Source organism: Erythrolamprus reginae, chromosome Z (assembly GCF_031021105.1).
Source record: "Erythrolamprus reginae isolate rEryReg1 chromosome Z, rEryReg1.hap1, whole genome shotgun sequence".
NCBI classification, from domain to species: domain Eukaryota; kingdom Metazoa; phylum Chordata; class Lepidosauria; order Squamata; family Dipsadidae; genus Erythrolamprus; species Erythrolamprus reginae.
Window position 1 is genome coordinate 120294024 of NC_091963.1, and position 17184 is coordinate 120311207.

At 39.6% G+C, this 17184-nt stretch overlaps 1 protein-coding gene across 3 annotated transcripts in view; it reads right to left on the bottom strand.

The window, feature by feature from the left end:
• The window catches only part of LOC139153550 (long-chain fatty acid transport protein 2-like), an 88007-nt gene that overhangs the window by 14663 nt on the left and 56160 nt on the right, over positions 1 to 17184 (bottom strand). For all 3 annotated transcript variants that reach the window (XM_070727621.1, XM_070727622.1, XM_070727620.1), the window contains 4 exons: positions 10633 to 10842; positions 9949 to 10107; positions 8937 to 9061; positions 7026 to 7220 (listed from right to left, as the gene is read on the bottom strand). In XM_070727621.1, coding sequence (XP_070583722.1) covers positions 7026 to 7220; positions 8937 to 9061; positions 9949 to 10107; positions 10633 to 10842 — 689 coding nt within the window. The remainder of the gene's footprint in view (positions 1 to 7025; positions 7221 to 8936; positions 9062 to 9948; positions 10108 to 10632; positions 10843 to 17184) is intronic.

Genomic DNA, 17184 nt, shown 5'->3' on the forward strand with positions numbered 1-17184 from the left:
TACGCCCCTCCCCAAGCAGCCTTTCCTGCTTGAACTACTCTATGCCTGGGCAGCCAGCTGGTGCAAAGCCTTGCCATTCTTCTCTTTGTCCTCATCTTCCCCATGTGGCAGCCTCTAATATTCATTCCTGCCCCGGTGCAGCAAACTCTGGCGAGCTGGATGCATCTGTAAAGAGCTTGGCCCCACTGTGTTTCCTTGCTCAGTTGAAGGTTTTGTTCACCTTTCCAAGAGTAAGGCTGGCACAGAGAAGTGAGCACCAGGGCCACGGATGGTCCACCCAATTCCTATTCTATGGCCATGTGGAGGACGAGGACTATGAGGAGAAGAATGGCAAGACAAGGAGCTGGTCAGGCAAAGAGCAGTTTAGGCAGGACGGGCTGGGTTGGGGGGAGAGAATTACGGTGGCTCCTGCCAACCCTGCCACTACCAACAGCTTGGCTGTCTTGGCTGAAGCACAAATCTCGCTGGCACACACACATACACACAAAAACACACAGAAATAGAGGTTGGGGAGCTCCCTTCTGTCTCTCTCTGTCTCTCTGTGGTGGCAGTGGCCAGGTTTATTATTTATTATTTATTTATTTATTAATCAGATTTGTATGCCGCCCCTGTCCGCAGACTCGGGGCAGCTCACAGCAATAATAATACAATGTAAACAAATCTAATATTTAAGTTACTGGTAATTTAAAACCCCAATTTAGAAAGCAATCATACATACTAGCATACCATGCATAAATTTTATAAGCCTAGGGGGAGGGAAAGTATCAATTCCCCCATGCCTGACGACAGAGGTGGATTTTAAGGAGCTTACGAAAGGCTAGGAGGGTGGGGGAAACTCTGATACCTGGGGGGAGCTGGTTCCAGAGGGTCGGGGACACCACAGAGAAGGCTCTTCTCCTGGGTCCCGCCAAACGACATTGTTTAGTCGACGGGACCCGGAGAAGGCCAACTCTGTGGGACCTAACTGGTCGCTGGGATTCATGTGGCAGAAGGCGGTCCCGGAGATATTCTGGTCCGGTTGAGTGCCCCCATTGCATCCAAGCTGAAGAAAACATAGGCCCAGCAGTAGACCTGCCTTCAAAGATCACTCCAATTTCCGCATGTGCATGCAAACACTCCATTTGCATGCAAGCATGCTCCATGGGACAACAAGCTATCATTAAGTGGAAAGTAGTTGGGGGAAGGAAGAGCAGGAGACTGGCGAACACTTTTCGTGCCGAGAATGAAAGTTTCTGGGTCCCCAGTTTTCTGCAAAAGAGAATGGGTGCCTGAATCTGTGTGATGGAGCGTCCATTCTCAGCATGAAAGGCATTTAGAAGCCAACTCTCTCCCTTCCTCAAAGGCAAAGAAACAGCAGCAGAGAGGCGATAGATGTTTGCAAGGTAAGTGAATCCTTGTGGCAGGAAGAGAGGGAGAAGCATGAGAAAAGAAAATGGGGAGAAATATTTTCCTCTGCTATATTTCCAGTCTGAAAGACCATGGCAAGGTCCCTACAGGAGAGCCCTTTTAAGGATTATGTATTGATAGAAAAGAAACTAACTTACCTCTGTTCTTAAACACTAAAACTGTTTCAAACAGACTGACTATGTGCTCTGTAGCCAAAGATGGAGAATCTGTATACAGTCAATAAAACAAGACCAGGAGCTGATTGTGGCTCAGATCATGAGCTTCTCATTGCAAAATTTAGGCGTAAATTGAAGAAAGTAGGGGAAAGAACTAGGCCACTCTAATATAAGCTAAATCATATATCTGATGAGCGATTTAAGACTTTCTGCCTCCTACCCTTGGCTGCACCTATTTCGCCTACAGAGTTCCTCCTCTGGCCATTCACTGCTAAATTTTCTCTTCAGCTGCTTGCCCCAGACAATGAGTCATGGACCTTCCCTTCCACACTCTTGACCCTTGACCCTGGCCAATTCACATATCCAGGATTCCTCCTGAATTTTTTGCCCCTGGGACAGTGGAACTTTGGAGGTGAAATAGGTGTGGCCAAGGGAAAGTCCCATTCCGCCCTGATGAAGATATAGTAGTGGTGACAAATAACTTTAATGAATTAGATCTGATAGACAGAGTGCCTGAAGAACTATTATTATTATTATTATTATTATTATTATTATTATTATTATTAATAATAATAATAATAATAATAATAATAATAATTAGTTTCAAGTTTTATTGGATTTATATGCCGCCCCTCTCCGAAAACTCGGGGCGGCTAACAACAATCATGAACAATATACAATAAAATCCAATACTAAAAGCAAAACCCATTAATATATAAAAACCAAACATACATACAAACATACCATGTATACAGTTGTAGCGGCCAAGGGCGAGAAAAAGTCTTAATTCCCTCATGCCTGGCGGCAGAGTTGGGTTTTAAGTAGCTTATGAAAGGCAAGGAGGGTGGGGGCAATTCTAATTCTGGGGGGAGTTGGTTCCAGAGGGTCTGGGCCGCCACAGAGAAAGGTAGTTATTAGATTTGTATGCCGCCCCTCTCTGTAGTCTCGGGGCAGCTCACAGCAATAGTAAAAACAATATACAATAGCAAATCTAATAATTAAAATATCTAAAAAGCCCCTTATTTAAAAACAAGACATACACACAAACATACCATGCATAAACTATATAGGCCACGGGAGATGTCTCAATTCAATTCAATTCAATTCAATTTATTAGATTTGTATGCTGCCCCTCTCCGTAGACTCGGGGCAGCTCAAAACAATAATAACACAATCTAATAATTAAAAGTCATTAAAAACCCCTTATTAAAAAGAAAACATACACACAAACATACCATGCATAAACTGTATAGGCCCAGGGGAGATGTCTCAGTTCCCCCATGTCTGGCCGCAGAGGTGGGTTTTAAGAAGTTTACGAAAGACAAGGAGGGTGAGGGCAATTCTAATCTCCGGGGTGAGCTGGTTCCATAGGGTTGGGGCTGCCGACCCTCTTCCCCTGGGTCCCACCAGACGACATTGTTTAGTCGACGAGACCCATAGAAGGCCAACTCTGTGGGACCTAAGTGGCCGCTGGGATTCATGCGGCAGAAGGTAGTCCCAGAGATATTCTGGCCCGATGCCATGAAGGGTTTTATAGGTCATGACCAACACTTTGAATTGTGACCGGAAACCGATCGGCAACCAATGCAGACTGTGGAGTGTTGGTGTGACATGGGCACAATTAGGGAAGCCCATGATTGCTCTCGCAGCTGCATTCTGCACGATCTGAAGTTTCCGAACACTTTTCAAAGGTAGCCCCATGTAGAGACCGTTACAGTAGTCGAATCTCGAGGTGATGAGGGCATGAACTATGCACAGAAGTTTGCAACACTGTACAAGAGGTAGCAACTAAAACCATCCTCAAGAAAAAGAAATACAAAAAGTAAAAGTGCTATCTGAGGAATAATTACAAATAGATGAGGAAAGAAGGAAAGTGAAAGGCAAGGGGGGAAAAAAGAAAGATTCGCCCAACTGAATGCAGAATTCCAGAGAATAGCTAGAAGAGATAATAATACATTCTTAAATGAACAGTGCAAAGAAATAGAAGAAAACAATAGAATAGAGAGGATCAGAGATCTTTTCAAGAAAATTGGAGATATGAAAGGAACTTTTCATGCAAAGGTGGGTATGATAAAGGACCAAAATTGCAGGGACCTAACAGAGGCAGAGCGGATTAAGAAGAGGTGGCAAAATTACACAGAAGAACTATTGAAGAATGAGTTTAACATCCCTAATAAGTCAGCCTCTTCCAGGTTCCATCAACCAGACAATGTTATTTGGCGGGGCCCAGGGAGAGAGCCTTCTCTGTAGGGGCCCCAGCCCTCTGGAATCAGCTCCCCTCAGAGATTCGTATGGCCCCCACCCTCCTTGTCTTCCATAAGAGTCTGAGTCACAAAATCAAGTATGATAAAACAGGAGTTACAGGAAATTGTGGATGAATTCCAATGGTAGAACATTTTATTTGATGGGTACACTTCCTGATGGTAACATTTGGGTTAAAATAAGCTAGCAGAGGGGGTGGCTTACTTGAAATCTGCATTAGATAATCAAATCAGTCCCAAGTGATTGATGAAGATTTATTGAAGCAGATAACTGAAGCTTCAAAAAAGAATGACATGACTATGATAGAAAGTTTTAAATCCTTTCAACATCTGTTTTAATTCTGTCAAATACAGATAAATGCTTGACATTAGGAAAGGTAAATCTAAATATGTCCTTACTAATAAGAAGGAACTACGGTATTTAATACTTGACCTACTCTTCAACAATGGAAATCAACTGGATAACTTCGGACAGTCGCTGTTTTTCAAGCCTAGGATAAAGGCAATGACAAACCACTTATAAAAAAATCCTTACCACTGCAAAAGGCATCAGAGGAATGCTGTCAGCCCCTTCAAGAAAAAGGATTCCAATAATCATCAACAAGTGACCTTACATCAATGTCTAAATAGTTGTTAGAGCAGATGATAAAACAAGGCTTTTGTAAGCATCTTGAAAACAATGTCAGGATTGCTAGGAATCAGCATGATATTGCCCCGAATACGTCAGATGGAACAAATATTGTCTCTTTCTTTGACAAAACAATTACCTCCGCATATAAATAACAACAGAATTGGAAGGGACCTTGAGTCCTTGGCTCAAGCAAGAAACTCTACACTATTTCAGATATTTCAGAGCCTTCTCTGTGGTGGCCCTGGCCTTCTGGAATCAACTCTCCCTGGAGATTCAAATTGCTCCCACCCTCCCCGTCTTCCGCAAGATGTTAAAGACTCACCTACGCCACTAGGCATGGGGAGATTAACTCCCCCCTCTCTTCTGACTATAGCACTTGAGAATGGTATGACTGTGTCGCATTGATTGTTTTTAATATTAAGGGGTTTTAATTCTATTTTTATTAAGTGGATTTGTATTATTGTTCACTGTATTTATTGTTGTTGTGAGCCGCCCTGAGTCTTCAGAGAGGGGCGGCATACAAATCTAAAAAATTAAATTAAATTAATTAAATTAATTAAATTATTGTGCTATCTCTTCATAAAAGAAGATAAAGAGAATATTGGGTATATATTTATCTCAGCTTGAGCAAAGAAATTGACTTCTTAACTTCAGAGATTCAACATTCGTAGCTGCAGGTAAAAAGCAATAGGGTCCTACTGAGTTCTGTTTTGGGCCAATATTAGTCAATCTTTTTATGAATGATTGCATTAACCAAATTGATGAGCTGTTTATCAAATCTGCTGATGACAAAAAAGATGTAACCAACATCAAGAATGATAGAATGAGACCAATCCAGAGACTAATATGGACAGGTTGAAAGGCTGTGGCGGGGGAGTTGTCCTTCAACCAGAAAACATTGTATTTAAATAACAAGAGGTAAAATTCATAGCTTGGAAGCATTATAGCAGAAAATATTTTGGTTATGATCATTACCAATAAGCTGTACATCAATGTAAGATAGCTGCTATGATGGCCAATACTTTTGGAGGAGGAAAAGCAATATATCAAAGATGTGTGAAATCTCACCTTGCCTTGTGGAAGGCTGGGCTTTATTACATAACAGAACAATAATATTTGTTCAGATCATGGACTTAGAAATACTAATCCCTTCCCCAGGAGTCTTCCAAATGGGGATGTCACTTCATTAATTGACAAGCTGCTTCCTCTCCATTCTCATGGTCTTTTCATTGGTGTGGGTGTAATTGTATTATGTCTTGTCACATTTGCCCAAATAATTTAACTAAAGAATGTAGAAGCAAAGATCTGTCATGAAGGGAATGCAGAATAGGAAATCATAATTGATGGATCTATATTATCTCAAAGACCTCAACCTAGTAATCACAAAGGTTCAAATATCATCTTCCTTTTTCATGTTCATTATCTGTTTGTCTGTAATAATAATATTCTTTACAGAATTGTTTACAGAATTGTTATAGTGGTATGGAGGGCCACTAACACATTTCAGTGTAAACAAATGTTAAATATTATTACGCAGTATATTATCCCAATGATTTAGTTGTGCTTCAAATGTGCTTGATTTCAGTTCTGGAAACTGACATACTGCTGCATGAACAGGGTTGTTGGAATTTGAGTTATTACAAAATCACTATGATTTATAGAGATTGAACTAACCTATTAATAACGTATTAACATAAAGGAAGATGAGTGGTTTTGTTATATGAAATATAAACAAATGAAAAAACAAACAAATAAATATTCCTGCCAAAAATCTGAGCTGAGATGACTGGGAAAAGAGAGATGGTTATATAGAATAGAATAGAATAGAATTCTTTATTGGTCAAGTGTTATTGGATACCCAAAAAATTTGTCTTTGGTGCATATGCTCTCAGAGTACATAAAAGAAAAAGATACATTTGTCAAGAGTCATGAAGTTTAATACTTAATGATAGTAATGGGGTCAAATAAGCAATAAGGAAACAATCAATATTTAAGAATATAAGCAACAATATTTAGTTGTGTATAAATATGATTGTGTATAAATATGATCTAGACTCTGATAATGCTCAACAGTACTATTTCATCATTTAGTAAGATGCGGCCTTACTGGAATACTACTGTTGCCAAGTCTGATATTCTTTTCATATCATGTATCTAAAGTACTCTATATGGCATTTCACACAATACTTTGTCCATTTAAAACTAAGTGCTTTTAGCATTCATGTAGATACATCCATATTTCTTAAACTTGGCAGTTTTAAGATGGGTAGATTTCAACTCCCAGAATCCCAGAATCAGTCCATCCATCTTAAAGTTGCCAAGGTTGAGAAACACTGATATAGATATTGAAAAGATGGGTTCAACCAGATCTAATATCAGAAAAGTAATATATCACTTCTCCAAACAAAACAAATCCTATAATCTCCAAGCAGATTTGAATTATAAAAATCAAAGTTCAAGCAATAATTCTAAATTGAAGGTGATGCAATGGTAACTGGGATTGTGTTTTAATCGATCAGCTTCCTAGATTCTCATCAATATGACTGCAACATCCCAGTTTAATTTCAGTACCTTGTAGATGAAGCTAATCTTTCCTACAGCTCCAACTTTCCCAATGTAGTTAATAAATCCCTGATTGCCTTCTGTAGCTCCATAGAATTCATAGACATTAATGCATCCAAATCGGTGCAGAAATTCTTTCCAGACCTCTCTCTTCATACCGTTGCCTATGGCCAGTCTCACACTATGATCACGATCATCATCCTTCTGCAAGAGAAGGATTAGCAAGAGAATCTTTACAACATTCAGTAACATATATTAACATATAGTTTCTTTGACATCTATGCTAAATAGGAGTCAAACATCATTCTTCTTATTCCTAAAATATCTTGGCTAGGTTTTTTATTTGTTTGTTTGTTTGTTTTGTCAAGTATGTATTGGTGGTATACAAAGATATAATAATACTTATATATGTGATACTAGTAAAAGAGAAACATTAGGACAGGGGACGGAAGGCACTCTGGTGCACTTATGCACGCCCCTTACTGACCTCTTAGAAATCAGAAGAGGTCAACAGTGGATAATCTAAGGGTAAAGTTTTGGGGGTTAGGTGATGATACTACAGAGTCTGGTAGTGAGTTCCATGCATCAGCTACTCAGTTACTAAAGTCGTATTTCCTGCAGTCGAGTTTAGAGCAGTTTACTTTAAGTTTGTATCTGTTGTGTGCTTTTGTTTTGTTGTGGTTGAAGCTGAAGTAGTCATTGTTTGCTACATAGGTTGCTACATTGCAGTAGGTAAGGATACATAGGAAAAACATGCATTATATTAAGTGATTTTGATGGTGTACTTTTTGCATATGCATATTTTGATGGTGTAATTTTTGTACACCCTAATTCTAAATTGGCTGGAATGATTGAAGTAATGTTTGATGGACATAGATCAAGACCTGGTGTCTGAATGCAGCCTAGGAGAAATTCTGTGCTTTCTATTAGATTCCCACCAAGTTCCAACCATTCTTTAACACCTCATCCATTCCCCTTGCCCCCTACATTTTTTAGTCTGAGCCAAAAGAAAATACAGGTTGTCCTTCACTTACAACCAATTATTTAGTGACCATTTGAAGTTACAACAGACTCCCCAAAAGCTACTTGTTACCTGCGCCCCCTGGTCATATGACCAAATTTCCGTGACTCACCTATCTGTTCATATTTATGGCTGTTTGCAGCATCTCATGGTTATATGATCACAATTTACAGTTTTGTCAGAAATCAAGGTTTACTGCCAGTTTCTTGCAAAAATTGCCTTAAAGCAAACAATGGGTTTAACGATTGCAATGCTCACTTAATGACCTCAGCATTTGCTTAGCATCACAATTTGAACACTACCTCTATATCTTCTTTCATACCAGCAGCTAACTGCAAACAAGAAATTTTCTTAGGCAAAATTGTAAATATGCCTCATTAAGCTCCTAGCTGCATAGGTTCTCATCCCCTCCTGAAGGCTAACCCTTATCCTGGAGTGCTAAACCCACCCGCCAAAACTGCAGGTGTAAAATACAATGTTATTTTAAAACAGACTCCATTGTGATTAATGGAGAAATGTCAAGGCCTCAAGGTAATTGGAGGGGCATTTTTGAACAAAGGTGCCATTGGAGACTGAAAGGTTGTTCCTTCAAAACAAAAAGCAGACACAATAGGTTTTCAAAATAAATCTCTACTGATGTCATTGGAGGTAGCTTAATTTCCAAGTGTGAAATTAGAAAGGGCAAAGTTTTTAGGAATCTATTAATGCAGAAGTTAATATGTAAATTGAGCATTTATCTATGTATAATAAAGTTATATACTCAAGGTACAAGGAAAATGGCAGAATTATTCATTTTCATTCTTTGATATTCTTCATCTCTTCATCTCCTTACTCCACTCACCAAATTTATTTATTCGTTAATCTATTTATTACTTTATTTATATGCCTTTTCTGATTACCTTTGGTGCATTACATAAATAGCGCATTGTTTCGCCCACATATTGGATTACAGAAACCTGATACCGCTTGCAGTCATTCCAGAAATTTGAAACAGAGAACTTCGGCCCTAAAACACATGTAGCTCCTTATAGAAAAACAAAAAACAAATAAGGTTGTATGTCATAGTATAATGAAGCAACAGAAAAAATAGGTTCCAAACAAAAGGTGGAACAAATGGAAGAACAGACTTAAATACCATCAAAACAAACTAAAATATGGGATTTGGAGTTTCTCCTGTATCTTACACCTGCCAAAAACCACCATCTCCTTGAGTGAGTACTAAAAATAGTATATTAAAGAATGAATTCCAAATGGAAGATTGTTTTCATCAGAAAACCAGTGTGAGTTGAAGGGATGATAAGCATTTTGCAGATATGAGAGCTGTTATTTTTTCCAAATAAAATGTGGCCGCTAAAGAATACTTTTGAAAAATCAAACGGTACGTTTTTGTCCGTTGATCACTTTGAACAAATGACTCATCATGTTTTCTTGAAGGCACATTTTTGTCATATTTAAATTCTCTCCCTCCCTCTTTTTTTTTTCCATTTTCTTCAACTTCTGGGATTAGATATTTAGTTTTCAGATTCTGAGAATTTGTAGTACCAACACTTCTGGAAGAAACCAGATTGTGAGTGGCATCCTTCCTTTTTGATGCTGTTTTGACCATTTCTTCCTATTTGGACTACATTTGTTTATTAATTTCATATTTAGGTATATCAAATGATATGTAGTAAGAATTTTACACCAAGATTTAGATTTTGGAATAAAGCATGTATACACCATATTTCTTTCTTTTCCATGATTCATGTGTATACAACCCGGTAAACCAGAGATTTCTGAGTCAAAACAACTAACAAATCATTTTTTAAAATTAAGTTATACAATCTATTTGTGTATTCTAACTCTCTTCCCTTCTCTCCTCCTACCCCTGTAACTCTCACAGTTCTAATGTACTTATTGGTGGATACGTACCAACCTCCAGGCATCCTCCAATTCCAATGAGAAGCGCAGCCGAATGGTACAGTGGTAGGGGAGTGTAGATGATGTCCTTGGCATTGATGTTACACAAGATGAATATATTGGCTATCATGAGCAGCTTTGTTTGGTTGATGATAGCAGCTTTTGGTAGTCCTTAAGGGAAAAGGAAGGGACCATAAGGAACACTCTAGCTATGGAGCAACACCTATTCAATCTTGACTTCTTTCTAAAAACCTAAAATGAAGGTTTTCATCTATATAGTCATTTAGGATTTTATGGGTAACTCAAGGCCACAGTCTGATTATCATCATTGTGATTTTCTGGGAGGGAGTTTCCCCTTGTCTTGACAGGGATCTTTTTCAAGTAGAATTTTTAATAAATTACATTATACTAAGCCTACTTGAAGTCATGTTTTTGTATGTTTCTTATTTCAGAATGGCAGAAGCAAGTAGGTAGAGATTATTTCAAAAGTTGCAAAACAAGTTTCAGATACGGTCCTGGACTGCGGATTGCTAAATCCTAAATTAAGTCTATTTTTCACTTGACAAAATGCACATCTGCTTCATTCTTTTTGAATATGCACCAGCCAGTCTTCAAATGGAGAGATATTCAAAGATTCCTAGACTTTCTCTTTAGTATTTCAGACATTTAGCACATTCAAAAATTGTTCTTTCTTACCTGTGGTTCCAGAAGTAAAAATGTACACTGATGTAGATGTATTTGTGACATTGGCTCTGTAAGAAGCAGGCACAGGTTCATCTGAGCTCAGTTTAACCTGTCCTAGTAATGCCTCTATACCATCAGAGGGGGAATCATCACTGAGATAGAAAACTTGTAACCCTTCATCCTTTAAATCAGGCAGAATATCTTCAATAGCATCTTTAAAATCTGAAAAGAAGAATGAAGATAGAGCTTTGACTCGATCTTATTTTCTACCCTTATTTTGCTAACTGTATTACAGTGTTCCCTCGATTTTCGCGGGTTCAAACTTCATGAATAGCCTAGACCACGGTTTTTAATAAAATATTACTTAAAAAATATTTCACGATTTTTTTCCTATACCATGGTTTTTGCCACCCGATGACGTCATATGTCATCGCCAAACTAATAATTTTTGCAAATAAATAACAAAAAAAAATTATTGTTAATAAATAATTATGTTTATAAATATCAGGATCACTAAGTACAGTGATACCTTGTCTTACAAACTTAATTGGTTCCAGGACGAGGTTCTTAAGGTGAAAAGTTTGTCAGACGAAACAATGTTTCCCATAGGAATCAATGGAAAAGCGATTAATGCATGCAAGCCCAAAATTCACCCCCTTTGCCAGCCGAAGTGCCCGAAGCAAAAACACAGAGGTCTGGAGGTGGGGTTTCGAGGACTTTGGTGTTTTTGCGATGCTGCGATTTCACTGATGCTCCCTTCGCTGGGAAACCCTACCTCCGGACTTCCGTTGCCAGCAAAGCGCTCATTTTTGCGATGCTGGGATTCCCCTGCTGGGATTCCCCTGCAGCATCGCAAAAACACGGAAGTCCGGAGGTGGGGTTTCCTATGGAGGGGAGCCTCAGGGGAATCCCAGCAGCGTAAAAATGAATGCTTCACTGGCAACAGAAGTCCGGAGGTGGGGCATCCCAGCAGCGGCGGTGGGTTTGTAAGGTGAAAATAGTTTGGAAGAAGAGGCAAAAAAGTCTTAAACCCCAGGTTTGTATCTCGAAAAGTTTGTATGACGAGGCGTTTGTAAGATGAGGTATCACTGTATCTTATTCCATGGTGAGTACCAGTAATAATGGGGAGTAAAGGGTTGTTAAGGGAATGGAAAATGGTAATTTAGGGTTTTAAAGTGTTAAGGGAAGGCTTGTGATACTGTCCACAGTAAAAAATGGTGTATTTACTTCCGCATCTCTACTTCGCGGAAATTCAACTTTCACGGGCGGTCTCGGAACGCATCCCCCGCGGAAATCGAGGGAACACTGTATTCTGCACATAGGCAAGCAACATTAAATTAAAATTCTGCTTGAGTTGAGCTTGTTTACTTCATAGCTGCTCATGAATGAATCATGGGTAGACTCTTGATTTTAGCTGTTGGTTATAGATAAATCAACTCAAATCTTTCTGAACTGCCTCTCTAGATATTATAATGTCTAATTGCTTCTTGACAGAATCAATCTTGCAGTTTTATGAGTTAGGAGATTTTCCACATAGATTTCCTGTAATGTTTCACTGAATCAAGACTTAAAAGCTTTTAAGGACAGTATCAAGTCTATTGGTTTGTTTAATTCTGGTTGCCCTTCCATTCCACTAGAATGAATTATAACTAACTTTCTCTTTCTTTTTTATATTTTTTTATTGATTTTAAAAATATAGAATATAAAACATACACACAACATGTGCTCAGTGATTGGTGCCGACCACCAGACAACATTCACACCCCTCCACCAAAATGGGGGCATTTCTTATATATACTATTTTAACTCAAGAGCAATATATCTATTTACATATTATAAAGTGATTCTAATTTATTCCTTGTAGCTTGGTCTTGGATTCTACTAACCATATATCATTGTACCTTGTCCCATCATCCCATCAGTTGTCGCAAATCAGTTTCATTAACCGAGTTCATCGATTTGTCCATGATCTCAAATTGAATATTGTATCGGTACCAATTTTGTATTGTCCATTTTGTTGCATCCTTCCAACTCAAGACTATTACCACCTGAGCGCTTTCTATCGCTGCTTGTTTTATTTCTCTAAATTCTCCCATCGCATTGCTTTTAACTAATACTGTCATTTCCTTTGTAATTGTCCTTCGTATATTTAACATCCTATTAATATCCTCTTGCACTTTTTTCCAAAAATTCAGCCCTACCAAGCATTCCCAAAGCATATGCATAAACACTCCTTTATCTTGACACCAATGCCAAAAAGGATTTTTAACAGAAGGGATGGGGGGGGAAGGAGGGAGGGAGGGAGGGAGGAAGGTAAAACCAGATGAGGGGGGAAGGAAGGACAGGGAAGGAAGTAAAACCAGGGGGGAAGAAAGGAAGGTGGAATCAGAGGAGTAGTAAAAAAGGAAAGTAATATTAGGAGAGGAGATGGAAGGAAGGAAGGAATAAGGATGTGAAGGATTTGTGTAACTGAGTGGGAATGCACGATGTCAGGTTGGCCATGCCCACCCAGGTTTTCTAGCTTTCAGTGTTTTGTTTTCTGTGGAAAATGGGTCCAAACTGCTCTTTGAATGTTTAAGGTTGTGGACTGACCTAAAGTAACAAAAAACCACAAATGATTTAATGTGCCTCCTGCATCATTTTTATTACCTCCATGATATTAACCATTCAATTGTTGAAGTATCCAAGACTTCTAAATCCTTTGCTGACATACTCCTTATAGCAGAGGCAGCAGATTGCATAAAGATACACATGAATAACATCCATTTATATTAATCAGTAAGGCACATATAGGGTATTAAGAAAGAGAAAGACAGAAAGACAAGAAGGAAGGAAGGAAGGAAGGAAGGAAGGAAGGAAGGAAGGAAGGAAGGAAGGAAGGAAGGAAGGAAGATAAAGGGGAAAAGCAGCACAAATCACCACTAGATATGGCTTCCAAAGACACTTTGGAACAGCACAGCAATTTAGGACTGGAAGATATCTCAGACATCATCTAGTCCATCCCTGTGCTGACATTGTCTTGATTATTTTGGTGCCTCTAAAAGAGAGGAAAATTGCCAGAAAGGGGAAGGAGTTTACTAGGAAAAGGCTGCCATGCAGAGGAAAGCAGAGATAGTCCTTGACTTATGACCACAATTGAGCCCAAAATTTGGTTGCTAAGCAAGGGCGTTGTTAAGTGAGTTTCACCACATTTTACACAATCCATGACATTTCTTGGCTCTAACAGTTATGTGCAAGCTAGGGAAAAACATCTGAAGGCATGTGTAATGTTCATACAGAAGTTATGATTAAATAACCATCCGAGTCCTCGTGGAGGGGTAGCATATAAATCCAATAAATAAATCCAATAAATAAATCCAATGAATGAATGAATGAATGAATGAATGAATGAATGAATGAATGAATGAATGAATTGCAGAAAATTGACCCTGGATGTTTTTTTCAAATGCCGTGAGATTGAATGCATAGTCTGAGAAGAGCTCTTGCTTGCTCACTTTTTCTTTTTCTCTTTCTCTCTCTCTCTCTGTGTGTATGTGTACATACAAATACAGTACAGTGACACCTCATCATACAAACTTTTCGAGATACAAACCCAGGGTTTAAGATTTTTTTGCTTCTTCTTACAAACTATTTTCACCTTACAAACCCACCGCCGCCCCTGGGATGCCCCACCTCCGGACTTCCATTGCCAGCGAAGCACCCATTTTTGCACTGCTGGGATTCCCCTGAGGCTCCCCTCCATGGGAAACCCCACCTCCGGACTTCGGTGTTTTTGTGATGCTGCAGGGGAATCCCAGCAGCGCAAAAACGGGCGCTTCGCTGGCAATGGAAGTCCGGAGGTGGGGTTTCCCAGTGAAGGGAGCCTCAGTGAAATCGCAGCATTGCAAAACCACAGAGATCCAGAGGTGGGGTTTCGAGGACTTCAGTGTTTTTGCGTTGCTGCAATTTCACTGATGGTTCCTTTGCTGGGAAACCCCACCTCCAGACTTCCATTGCCAGCGAAGCACTCGTTTTTGTGATGCTGGGATTCCCCTGCTGGGATTCTCCTGCAGCATCGCAAAAACACAAAAGTCCGGAGGTGGGGTTTCCCATGGAGGGGAGCCTTAGGGGAATTCCAGCAGCGCAAAAATGGGCGCTTCATCTGGCAAAGGGGGTGAATTTTGGGCTTGCACACATTAATCGCTTTTTCATTGATTCCTATGGGAAACATTGTTTTGTCTTACAAACGTTTCACCTTAAGATCCCCATCCCGGAACCAATTAAGTTTGTAAGACAAGATATCACTGTATATATATTAGATAATGTATCTTTTTGTGTGCCTGTGTGTAACATGTATGTACACATATGGCATATATACATAGGACTAAATCGTATATTTTGGATGTTCAGTAGTAGTAAATAGGGAAAATATATCTCCTTGAGGCTTTTGAGGCAAGGAGAGGCCAGGCACCCACCCTAACCCTTGACATGAGTGATGTCAAATTAGCCATGCCCACCCAGTCACGATCACTTGGCAATGCCCACCCAGTCACATGACTGCAAAGTCACTCCCACCCAGTCACATGACTGCCAAACCACTCCCACCCAGTCACATGACCACAAAGCCATGCCTGCCATCATATGAGCATCAAGCCACACCCACCGAGTGGTAGCAAAAAAGTTTGGAACCTACCCCTGATCACCACCCACCCACTTTCAAGGAAGCAACCATGCCTGGTAGTTTTTGGCAGCAGCCTATTCCTATGCCCAGTGAAGAGACAAAACAGGTCCCTGTATTTATGTCATTCCTGAACCAATCCTTAAGGCTATATCATGCTTCAACTTTGATCTCCAAAGCCAAAGTTACTTTGGAATGTGGGAAGGATGTGTGGGAACGTGAATGGATCTATGGGAAAGTTGAGAACCATAGTGTCTCAGGGGAGAGATGCTAGTTTTGTCAACAATCAACAGTAGCCTAGTTCAAGGATGAAAAATCAAAACAAAAATTTGTGAAACTATAAGAAGGCTTATTATAAAGAAAGGAGAGGGGCAATCAGGCTGATTGATGGCAATTAACTGTTTTAAGTGGCTCTATCTTATTATTTCAATTTAAAAAATCTAGGCATGTCATGTTTTGCACCTTAGCCCAAGTCTTGTCAACACAGACCAAATTGAGAAATTGAAAATATCTGCTGACTTCTCTCAGTAAGATTGACAACATCATCAGACTACAATCCCTTAAAGCAGCAACATCTGTTTCTAATACTATTCTCCACAGCCCATCATTTTCAGAATGTTCATTTTCTGACCTATAAGGACAACATATTTTATTAGCCACAAAGTACATATAGACATGAGAGTTGGGTCAACATGTTCTTATAGTGGAAGGAACTACACCAAGGACTGTTGCTCCTTGTGCATCTTCTCCTGTGCTCCTTGTACATCTTCTGCTGTACTGAACAAAGAAGTTGAGCACAATCTGCAAAAGAAGGTACTACTTGCTTATTCCAGACCATGGATGGGGTTCACTTACCTTCGCCATCAGTTCACATTGCAACATTTCATGCCCGTGTGACCCCTTCTGCAATTTTTGCTTCCGCGCATATTCAGTAGCAGGATTCAGCCCGAAACACAGCTGAGAAGTTGATCAGCTGTGCTTTGGCAAAGAAATAAAGATCAGTATTAACCCGGGGGTAGGCAGGCTCTTTTTCAAGCAGCGGAAGAAGAGAAGCCATCAAATTCACCAAAAATTCCCCCCAAAAGATGGCATTGCCCATGGATCAGCACTGACTGAATTGGATCCATGACACCTTCGTCACATCACCAGCTGGTCACTAATGGTTTGGGTGATCTGGTCCAAACAGGGAGGAAACCACCCCTACTCCAGACTACTTACCCAAAGCCTTGTATGAGGACACTTTTTTGACTAGTGAGCTCTGACATTTGCATGGGCCATTTCAGAGCTACCTAGTTGGAAGCATTTCAGATAATGCTAAGGTATAAAGCTGAGAGGAACCCTTAGTATTGGTCCAAAGTCATTCAAATTATTTCATGATATGATTGCTAGTTGTTTTTTTCCACTTGCAGGCAATGTGGGATGGGAAGAAAATGCAAACAAGGGACTTGACCAATTGTCCAATAATCTGGATTATTCCAGATTCAGGTTTGAAGGGATAGGGTAGTATCAGTTGCCTGCCTTATCACTGAGGCAGAACAGAGTCAGAGATAGGCCTCACAACATTAAAATAGTGGATGTGGTGGAATAACCAAAATTCGGTCCTTTTTTAACATTCATCCAATGGATGAATGTTAAAAAGATTCAGTAAAAAGAAAACAGTAAAGAGAATATTTGTAGAGATCTTTGGGGCTATTCGAACTTGGCTGTTTCCTTGTAAACATTTCATTATCTAAACTAGGTAACATCATCAATCCTAGAAGTAGAAATGTGCCTGCAAGCAAATTTTTCCCAATTACATGCTTTCTGAAGTGTTTGATGGCCATAAATACATAAACACTCCGCAGTCTGCATTGGTTGCCGATCAGTTTCCGGTCACAATTTAAAGTGTTGGTTATGATCTTTAAAGC